At 46.9% G+C, this 10,715-nt stretch overlaps 1 protein-coding gene across 1 annotated transcript; it reads left to right on the top strand.

The window, feature by feature from the left end:
- Positions 1-155: 155 nt before the first annotated feature.
- LOC104619501 (cytochrome b-c1 complex subunit 1, mitochondrial) lies at positions 156-9,185 on the top strand (the record flags this gene model as incomplete). Its single annotated transcript, XM_010285393.1, is given in 14 exon segments — positions 156-245; positions 331-401; positions 404-544; positions 1,005-1,091; positions 2,079-2,208; positions 3,007-3,205; positions 3,810-3,889; positions 4,021-4,136; positions 4,530-4,673; positions 5,444-5,604; positions 6,612-6,697; positions 6,843-6,931; positions 8,014-8,089; positions 8,950-9,185. Coding segments are annotated over 14 exon segments (1,535 nt in total), but the record flags the coding sequence as incomplete, so codon positions are not given.
- Positions 9,186-10,715: the final 1,530 nt, after the last annotated feature.

Below are 10,715 nucleotides of genomic sequence, written 5' to 3' on the forward strand. Positions count from 1 at the left end.
CACGGGGACGTGGCGGCCGGTGCGGAGCGGGCGGTGGTCGCCATGGAAACCCTCTGCCTCCGGAGCGTGGCCGCGCCGGGCGCAGGGCAGTGGTGGTTTTCACCCTTTGTGGGGCTTGCCGGGGGCCTGCTGTCCGCTCTCCTCCTCCGCCCCAGTACCGGGTTTTGACGGGTTCATGGGACGCTTCGCTGAGGTTTTCGACCTGCTTGAAATTTTTGGCGCTGTGGAGGATTTCCAGGTGTCTGGTTAACTAAGAGTGTGCAGCAGGAACGCCCCAGTATAAACGTGAAAGAGCTTGTCTGGCCTAGCTTTTGTCAGCTGTGTGCCCAGCAATCTGCGTTCTGGAGATCTGCCCTGCGGAGGGGAGTTGCTGTTTATTGGTGATGGTAGCTTTTTTTTTTAGGCGGCTTTATTGACTCTCACAAGGAACCGAGGTGCTGCCACCTATGCCCAGACACTCCATAATATCCCTGAAACCCAAGTCACCACTCTGGACAATGGTCTCCGTGTAGCTTCAGAGGAGTCCAATCAGCCAACATGTACGGTGAGTTTAAGATAGGTTGATGGTTTACTTGAAACATTCAGCCTTGCCTAGTCTGCAGCTGATCTTCCAAAAGTGATACACCCCTATTTGAATGGAAGCGTTTGACAGAGGGTACGCTACTTCTCTTTGCTAATTGATCAGGTGAATGTAGCAGTTAGAAAGCCTAGCCTGGTTTCATATAAGTCTGTAGTCAAGCTTTTGCATTCTACGAGTTTACTCAAGCCTTAGGGTTTTTGTGTAAGCTGTAAATGACCAATAGTAGTTATATCTCTAGCAAAACTAGAGATATAGAAAACTAGAAAGGCTTTTGTGAAACAGTTGCTGGTGCTTGTTCTTATTTTGGTGCTACTAGGGCAATGTTTGTGGAGGATACTTCTTGTCCCTGCTGTTACATATGTGGCATGAGACTTGAGCATGCTGTTTGTTTTCTAATATGTGTACTTGATGCTTTTGCTCTTAGGTGGGCGTGTGGATCAAGGTGGGCAGCCGCTATGAAGACGAGAAGAACAACGGGGCTGGTTACTTCCTGGAACATCTGGCCTTTAAGGTAAGGAGGTATGCTAGGTCTGGCACAGGACTGCATGGAAAGCTGTTCTAAATATTTACCTATGTATTGAGCTCTTGCTTCAGAGGCTGCAGATGTTAAAGACAGTGTAAGTGAGGTCATCTGAGTCCCAGAGACTTGCCCATAGTGTAAAAAGAAACTTGGAAAGGCACCTAGCCTATATGGTGCTCTTTGTTTGAATATGCAGCACCCTGCCAACATGCATGAATTAAGGCACCTCTTATTTACTCGTTGGTATTTCCCCTCCTAAAGGAAAAAAAATTGTAAGTAACAAGTGAGACTGAGTCTCTGATGCCATGGTTCCACTTCCTGACTATCCCAGTCACTATGTAGTGCACGTAAAGGACTGTTATGAAGCACATTTCTTCACGTTAGCAGGCAGAGCTCAAAGCAGTGTTTTCTGTAGCCGTTTATTTTTCTTTGGTTTTCTTAGTGGACCAGCAAAGTTTAGAGGCTACAGCTCTTACTTTTCTAATAAAGTGTCTGCTGAACAGCCCTAGGGCAGAAGGCATCTAAGCCTGGGACTTGCTGACTCAAGTCCAGCCTGTGTCATCATAGGCAACTGCAGCATCTGGCTTGGTCCTTAGGAGACGAACTCTGTATTAGTAGTTTTCTGCTCCTGTTCTGGCTTCTGAATATAGCTGCTTGAATAGCTAGAAACCTGCTTATTTTTGGTTTAGGCTTGTTCTTGGTTTACTCCCACTGATGTGATCTTCAGCCACTGTTGTCTCTTACTGTAGGTCCTTCCCCACTGGGTTTTTATTGTCTTTCAAAATACACCTCAGCCATCCTTTAGCTAGAGTAAATAAGACAAGTTTTAAATATCTTGCTTTCTGCACTTGCTCTTGGCTTTTATGAATCACGTGACAGGGTTTATTGTTTTATGTCTTTATTGTTTGTTTCCTTGCTTTAGTTCTGTCCGAGAGGGAAATCTGTTAATTTCCTAATTGTATTTATCTGTTTTCTTAGGGCACAAAGAAGCGTCCTTGTGCTGCCTTTGAGAAGGAAGTGGAGAGTATGGGTGCTCACCTGAATGGGTACACCTCACGTGAGCAGACTGCCTATTACATAAAAGCTTTATCCAAGGACATGCCCAAAGGTAGGATGGCTACTGGGCAAAGTCTGATTTAGAGGTTAAGGATGAAGCAAGTGCATGTGTTTGTGTTTCTCTCCTACTAACATCCTTTCTAACAACAACTAGGGAATGAAGTTGTAGCTGAGTGGTAAATTGGAGGCTCTAGTTGGTAGCTGAAGAGAGCACTGCCATGACATGGTGCTTCAAGTTCATGCATTCCTAAAAGCAGTTTTGCAAAGCTCCCGTTACGTTAGGCTGCACTGTGTTGCCAGGAGTGAGAGCAGGGATTCAGTAGTCTGTGGTTGTTTTATGGAGCTGAGAAACTGAGGTCAGCGACAGCTGCTGTGTCAGGAGTGCTCAGTGCAGGTCTTGCAGCTGTTGCTTGTGCTCGGTACTGCCATGTGCAGACTCCTCTTTGAGTCAGTTTTGGCCAGAGGCAGCAATTTCAGTCAGAGCTGTGGGCCCTACTGTAGATGTGGCCTATGTTGTAGATGTCACAAGCTCTCTGTAAGGATTCAGTGTGTTTCTGCAACAGTACCCCGCTTCCGAGAAGCTTCACCTTCTGCACTTGTTGCCTGCTTTCCACTGGTAGTGATGCTTAGCAAGCTGACTTGGAGACTTCATGCTAAAACAGTGTTGTTTGTCCCTCTCTGATGCTGTAGGAAAGAGTAGTACTCATCTCTATTATGTTGCATCCACTTCCCAGCATGGTTTGTTACTCACTCCTCTTGCAGTACCCCTGCTGCCTGTGTCTTTTCTCCTTTCAGCAGTACTGGGTAGCAGTGATGCAACGGGATTGCTAACGTAGGAAATGTGTTGCAGTCGTAGAGCTTCTGGCTGACATTGTGCAGAACTGTGCGCTGGAGGAGTCTCAGATCGAGAAGGAACGTGGTGTCATCCTTCAGGAGCTGAAAGAAATCGACAGCAACTTGACAGATGTTGCCTTTGATTACCTTCATGCCACCGCTTTCCAGGGGACTGCACTGGCCCACACTGTCGAGGGGACCACAGAGAACATCAAGTGAGCAACAGGCTGGATCTGGTACACAGCCTGTGGGTTCAGTCCTTGGGGTGCATGACTGCTGCTTCTCTGTAGTGGTGACTGCACAAGGAAACCAATCTGTACACAGAGGTGATCTGTGCCTGTGGGCTTCTTGTTGTGTCTTGATTGTTTTCCCCATTGGTGGTAGTGAAAGTGTAATGCTGCACACATCCTTGTCAAGAATCCCCCTCACACAATATGGTAGGTTGGTAGGGCTGGGTTGAACCTTCTCCCATACTTGTCAGTTTGACACCATTGGAGAAATTAAGAACTAGGGGTGCTCATTAAAGCAGTGGCCTTGAGCGTACACACCTGTTAGGGTACTGGTAGCTCAGTGACCAGGGTCAGTACTATAGTCTGTATTGAAGTCTGTCCTTGACTCTCCATCTTGGTCACTGTGTTCTGGAATTAGAGCACAGGGAAAACACAGACAGTGCAGTCTTGCTTCTAAAAAGTATTGTTACCCCCACAGCTAAGAGAACCAACAACATCACTGCTGTCTCTGCACTGTGAACTTGCTTCTAAGCCTCTCATCCCTCCAACTCAGAGGTGCCGATATACTGCGTCTCTCTGTTCTTTCTAGGCATCTGACTCGAGCAGATCTAGCTTCATATGTTGATACTCACTTCAAGGCACCTCGTATGGTCCTGGCAGCTGCTGGAGGTAAGTTCTAGATCCTTGTGATTCTGGGAAGCCTGGTGATCAAACCCCTGCCACACATCTCTAATGTAAAATCAGATGGTTTTGTTAAATTAAGCTGTTTAACACTGCAAATCTCTCTTTCCCATTGCCAGGTATTTCCCACAAAGAACTGGTAGATGTGGCTAGGCAACACTTCAGTGGAGTTCCTTTTACATACAAAGAGGATGCTGTGCCTGTCCTCCCACGCTGCCGCTTCACAGGGAGTGAGGTAGAGTTGTTTTGGTCTGAAACAAAACAAGCAGCTGCTGCCAAACTGTTGAGTGAATGTGAAACCAGTTATAGCTGCTTCTGAGAGGAAAAATCTGTTTGTAATGTCTCAGAGAAGCTGATGATGCAGCATCTTGGTACTGCCCCCATGTTCTGTTCTTGGGGCTTATTGCCACCATGTGCTGGGTTTTAGATAGGACCCAAATCCATTAGGAATGTGAGGCTGTTGCTCACATCATCTGCTGGAAAACTCATATTGGAGCAGCTGGTTTGTGCTTAGTAGTGCCTGGGACTGCTTTATTTCACTGGGATAATATCAAGTCTTCCAGTTTGTCAGCCTGGCGAAAGCCACAGTGCAGATGCAGTTGTAACCTGCTCCTTGATGATTTTCTAGATCCGTGTCAGAGATGATGCTCTGCCTGTTGCCCATATTGCTCTTGCCGTGGAGGGGCCAGGGTGGGCTGATCCAGACAATGTTGTCCTCAATGTGGCTAATGCTATCATTGGACGCTATGACCGCACATTTGGAGGTGGTAAGGTAAGAAGCTTGTGAGTGTGATAGGGAGAGCATGGAACCTTTTAACGTGAAATATTATGGAGACTGTGGTTGAATGTGCTTTATGGGAGGCTGTTGCAGTTAACTTCCAACTGTGAAGTGGTTAGGAGTCTCCTGGAAAATAGGATAGAAGCATAATTGAGGCTAATCCAGGACTTGGATTAGCCTTCTTGAGAGGTGGTGCTAGGAGCTGAATTGAGCCTTCTCTGCCAAGTTTGGAAGAGGTTTAGCTGATGAATTCTCAGCAGCTTATTCCTACCCTCGCAAACTAACCACTCAGTGGGGAAGGTGATGGAAGCAGGACAGAGTACTCCATAGTGAGACTATAGATCATGAGGATGCAAGTTTATCTTACAACTGCAAAAGAGGTGGAACTTGTTTAAAACCCCAATGTTACATCCATTCTCACGTGGAATCTGTCTGGCCTGCATAACTCTGCTAACCCCCACTACTGGGAGTCCTTGCACTTCCCATTTTCTCCCACTGCTACAATGGTGTACATACCAACTCCTCATCTGCGTCTGGGAAAGGAAATGGTTTTGCTGGATGGACTCTTAGGCCATTGTCTGTGGCTTTTCCACCAGTGAATCTCATCTGTTGACCACATGAAGGACCTAAATTAAGCTCTCCTCCAGTAAAGTGTTCCGCTCTGTCTTGTCTGTGGTCTTTGTGAAAACAGCTCAGTTGGAAAGAATTTGAGCTGTGAGGAGGCTGTAAGACTGAAATGGCTGATGGTATCTCCTTATTTACAGAATCAGTCCAGCAGGCTGGCTACGCTTGCTGTGGAGCATAATCTCTGCCACAGTTTCCAGACGTTCAACACCTCTTACTCTGATACTGGCCTCTTCGGTTTCCATTTTGTTTCTGATCCTCTGTCCATAGATGATATGATGTACTGTACTCAGCGGGAGTGGTAAGTGCCACTTTGGCAAAAGCTCTTGTTTAAAATCTGACCCTCTCATGGGAGACTGAGCTAGTGGACAGTGTATTCGGTCTTCAGAGAGCTGTGTGTCTGTGTGAATTCTTGATAACTCGCATTCTGGTTAAGAGGTCCTGTAAGTGGTTTCTGTAAATGTCTTAGGATGTGGTTTTTGAGGAGCTATTTTAATCTCTTAGGACTCTTTGGGTCTTTCTTTTGTGCTTCCAAGTGTTAGCACTGAGACTTTGGTTTTTTCATATAGAAGTGAGATCATTCCTTAGAGACAAGGCTTTCCCAGGTGCCCAAGAGACGTATCTCCATTGTCTTGTTAAACTTGAGCAAAGCAGGCAGAGTTCCTGCCTGATATGTTGTGGTTGATAAATGCCCTGCTGCTGGAGTCATGCCAGTGTTCGGAGGCCTTCTGTCTGTCTGTCTTATTGTATACATATATATCCCAGTAATGTTTCGAGACTACATGTGAGATTCAGAGCCGAGCTGTGCTGTGTGTGGAGCAGATGGAGTTAGCCCTTGCCCTAGAGACGTTGCAGTTGGCAGGGGAGGAAGGGATTTAGCAGCTGGAGTCCAAACAGACTCTGTAGAACTGTCTTGTTCTTTCAGCGTTAGTTTCCATAGTAGCTTGCCATGTGTGGGAATAGCTGACATGCCTGCCTTCTCTTGTGAGAGCATACTGCAGACCGCTTGCTGCTGTGCCTGATGGGCAAGCTGGAGCTGGGCTGCTTAAGCCTTTGTGAGTGTAACTTAGCGTGCAACCTGCTGGCTGATATCCCCTGCCTGTAAGCTTGAGCTCTTTCTCTCGCATCCTGCTGTTCAGTGCTTCCCAGGTCTTAGCAGCTTTGCAGTGATCAAGAATGAATCTCGAACGTGCAAGACAAGTGATGTTGAGAATACCTGTTTCTGCAGAGGCTTGGGAAAGGGAGAAAATCACTTGGAGCAAACAAACATCTTTAAGAGCTTTAGTGGTCTTTCCATCTCCTCTCCAGGATGCGTCTGTGCACTAGTACCACAGAGTCAGAGGTGAAGAGAGCCAAGAACTATCTCCGAAATGCCATGGTGGCTCAACTGGATGGTATGTTCTGGTTTATGGATTGACCACTGCACAGCTTTCAGAGGGTTACCACTTGCGTCTCTCCTGGGGAGCAAGAGCTCTGCTAGACATTGCAATTCTGGAAGGCTTTCTGCTGTGCTGACCATGTGATATCTTCAACATCTAGGTACTACGCCAGTGTGTGAGAATATTGGAAGCCATCTCCTAAACTACGGACGCCGTATCCCTCTGGAGGAATGGGATGCCAGGATTGCTGTAGGTATCTGTTTTAGTTGGGGTACCTGAGCACGGTTGGTGTCAGCATTTTCTGGCCTTAGTTTGCTGTAGTAACATGAGACTTACTGTCGTGGTTTAACCTGGCAGGTACCTAAAACAACCACACAGCTGTTTGCTCACCCACACCTCTGCCAGTGGGATGGGAGAGAGAATCAGGAGGAAAAAAACATAGAACTCATGGGTTGAGATAAAGACAGTTTAATAGGACAGAAAAAAAGAAAATAATGATAAAAGGATATACAAAATGAGTGATGCACAGCACAGTTGCTCACCACACGCTGACTAATGGCCATCTGTTCCTGAGCCATGGTGCCTCCCCAGCCAACTCCCCCTGTTTATATACTGGGCATGACGTCATATGGTATGGAATATCCCTTTGGCCAGCCTGGGTCAGCTGTCCTGGCTGTGTCCCCTCCCAACTTCCTGTGCACCCCCTGTCCTCCTGCTGGCAGGCCAGCACGAGAAGCTGGACAGTCCTTGACTGCTTAGCAACAACTAAAAACATCAGCAAGATTATTTTCATCCCAAATCCAAAACACAGCATTATACCAGCTACTAGGAGGAAAACTAACTCTATCCCAGCTGAAACCAGGGCACTTACTTATCCCTTGGTCAAGCTGCCCAGAGTTCAGACAGTAAGCTCACTGACTCTGATATATGTCAGAATCTCTGGCATAGACTTGGTGTATCCTGTGTCCCTGTGGCTGGATTCAGTTCATCCTGGAAAGAGGGCATACACCTGTGTTAAGTAGCACAACTTGAAATTTTTTAACAGTTTCCCTAGAGGTGGCCAGCATCTAGTTTGTGTAATTCTGCAGCCACTGTATCCCTTGAAAGGCTTCAGATTTTGGACTGCCACGTTTTCCCTACCCTCAGAAAAATGCACTGTGTAGAACATCAGCCATCCTTGCAGACGAGCTGTACAGTTGGCGCAGATGGCCCCCAAGGGTCTGACAATATCTTTTTAATGATCCTGATATGTAATGGCAAGAGTAATTTCCAACTTTGAAAAAAGCAGGTCTGCTAGAAGGGTCATTAATTGCTTGTTTGATATTTATTAGGCTGTTGATGCAAGAATGGTGAGAGAGGTCTGCAGTAAATACATTTATGACAAATGCCCGGCAATTGCAGCAGTTGGTAAGTAGTACACAGCATGGTAGCTCAAAAAACAGGAAGGGGTCAAGAGCTGAGTGGGAGTGAGCTGCCTGTACTTTCCACATGTCTGTTTTGGCCTCCTAACCACTCTAGTTCTTTGCTGGTATCCTCCTACCTCTGCATGTTAGATGTGCCAAGGCACATTTGCCAGGAGATCAAACCTGCAGGTGATGGAGATGCAGTGGCAGCAAGCTGCTGGCTGTCCTCCCACCTCTCTACTTGCTGTGGAGCCATGACTAAGATTGGGAGTCCCATGGCTGGGTGCGGGCCCAGCAGTGTCTGCCAGGTGTCCTTACCCTGGGGTCATGATGGTTTATGTAAGGGAAGTGAAGGGACCCCATTCTCTTGTGCTGCTCTGGCATGTCTGTCTGGCCAAGGACAAATTCCACCCAGAAAACCTGCCTGAGCAGCTCAGCTCCGCTCTGCTGCCTCCTTCCTGTTTGTTGTGGATTCCCCTCCTCTGTGCAGCTGTTTCCTCTGGCCTTCAAAAGTGGAGCAGCTTGGAAAAGGGAGACATTTTTTGAACAGGAAGTTGGAATGAACGAGCCAAAGTCTCTGTGACTATATTTCATACCTGTATGTAGAACTGTACTGAGCATTGTAGCTCAGCACCAATGAGAAAACAACTTAATCTCAGAAAACAAGTAATAGTTTCTCTGTCAGGTGGTGTTATCTGCTGGTTTTCCCGATGCAGGTTTGAGCTGTAGTTACCTGGTTTTGTGCATAGCTGCTCTGGATTGTGAGCACAGTCTGCTCTGCCACCATCTGCTTTAAGACCATGGGAAACTGCACAGGGATTATAACTACGTCTCCAGTGACTAACTCTTGTTCTGTTCGCTCAGGTCCCATTGAACAGCTCTTGGATTACAACCGTATCCGCAGTGCCATGTACTGGATCCGTTTCTAGGACGTGTCCCTGCAGGTTGGAAATAGTGAAGCTGTGTACTGTGACAGGTTCCCTGTGGCTTTGAATGTCTTGTGTACCAGGGGCAAGATGAGTCCCATCAAGATGGCTGTCTTCTCTGTGTTAAATGTAAAATAAAAATAAATATATCCTATATGGAGTTGGTTCTGCTGGGAGTCAACTGTGTCTTGCTGGGTCATGTATGTAGACATTGTTATTCTTGCCAAATTGGTGAGATGCTGGACCAGTTGGTCTTGATTTGTCAGGGCTCATGCTAGAATCTTGTCTGTGTGTCTGTCTGCAGCCCCAAGTTCTCTGTCCTGAGCTGGCAGTGTCCTGGTCCAGAGGTCTTGTCTTTAGGCTGGTTGAAGGAAGTCTTTCCACTGGTATGAGGCTGCCAGGGTAGCTCTAGATATTTCCACTGTCCCTTCTGTGCAGGCAGCAGAATGGTCAAACTCGGGCTGTAGCAATGCTGTTTGTGCAGACCTAAGAGCAAAGGGCCCTTGTCTGAGGGGACCTCTCTGCTCTCCTGCTTGTCAGGGAGATCAAAATGTATCTGTGGGAAGTTGGTCTCTTACTGTCCCTGGGGTGATGTTAGTGTTTCTGGCCTGGCTGTTCGTGACCCTCTTGTTGGAGTGACTGCAGCATGGGCCATTTGTCTAACCCCTCTGTCCCTAATCAGTCATAGGCAAAACTGGTTGGCTGAGTTCCCACCACCTACTGAAGCTGGTGAAGGTGATCAGCCTGGCCTTGCCTGATGCTGCCTCCAGTACGATTGAGGCAGTTGTCTGTAGCAGAGTTGGGATGGTCTGAGGAGCTGGAGCTGCTGCTAAGTAAACATCTTTCCAGAGCCTATATGGGGGTATGTTACCTCTCATCTTAAGCTCCCTGGTTATCTGTATGCCAGCTCAATAATGAGCAGAGATTGTTGTGGAGTATGTTGGTGTTCATTGACACATTCCTCCATCCACGCAGTCTCAGCTATGCAATAGTTGAGAAGCTGCAGACTGAAGTGTAGGGTGGCCTTGGCCTATAGCTGGAGGATAATCTCTAGGTCTGAATAGTTGAAAGAGCTACCCAGCCCTTTCTGCTTTTTCTGGTGTTAATCTGGTTGCTGCTCCCTTGTCTTGTCTCATCTCTGGGAAGCTGGAACATGGAATAGAAAGAATGAAACTGAGCAAGGGGGATGGAAAAAAGCTTCCCACCAGATGGCACTAGCCTGTCACAGCTACCCTTGTAAGCTGCGAAGTACCCCTGTTTAATTTTTGTCTTCGGGATAAATCTCCCTGGGATTCTCATTTAATTTCCGGGTGCTGCCCTGACAAGTGGGATTTAAAAATAGTGTAAAAGTTTCTAGGAGGTAGTCATTACACTTGAGACTAATCCAGTGTACTAAATCATTTGTGCTGAATCTGGATTCTTGGTGAGAGAGTCAGTGTGTCTGAACTCATTGCGTATACTAGGCAAGTTTGAAACTGTTAAATGTTCTTGATGCAATTTGGGTTTAACTATCGTCGCAAGCTCTGGCTCGTTACAAGTGCACTGAGGGCTGAAAAATTAAACAAGCTCACACCTCAAGCCTTGTGGAACCAGTAAATGATTCTGTCCTGGTTTTATGACTGCAATCAGACTGTAATCCTCTTTTGTCTTCCATTGCTATATATTTCCCCTCACCAAGGTGAGCTTCCAGGGTGTTTTGCAGTT

The sequence above is a fragment of the Phaethon lepturus genome, unplaced genomic scaffold (genome assembly GCF_000687285.1).
Source record: "Phaethon lepturus isolate BGI_N335 unplaced genomic scaffold, ASM68728v1 scaffold12014, whole genome shotgun sequence".
Lineage (NCBI taxonomy): Eukaryota > Metazoa > Chordata > Aves > Phaethontiformes > Phaethontidae > Phaethon > Phaethon lepturus.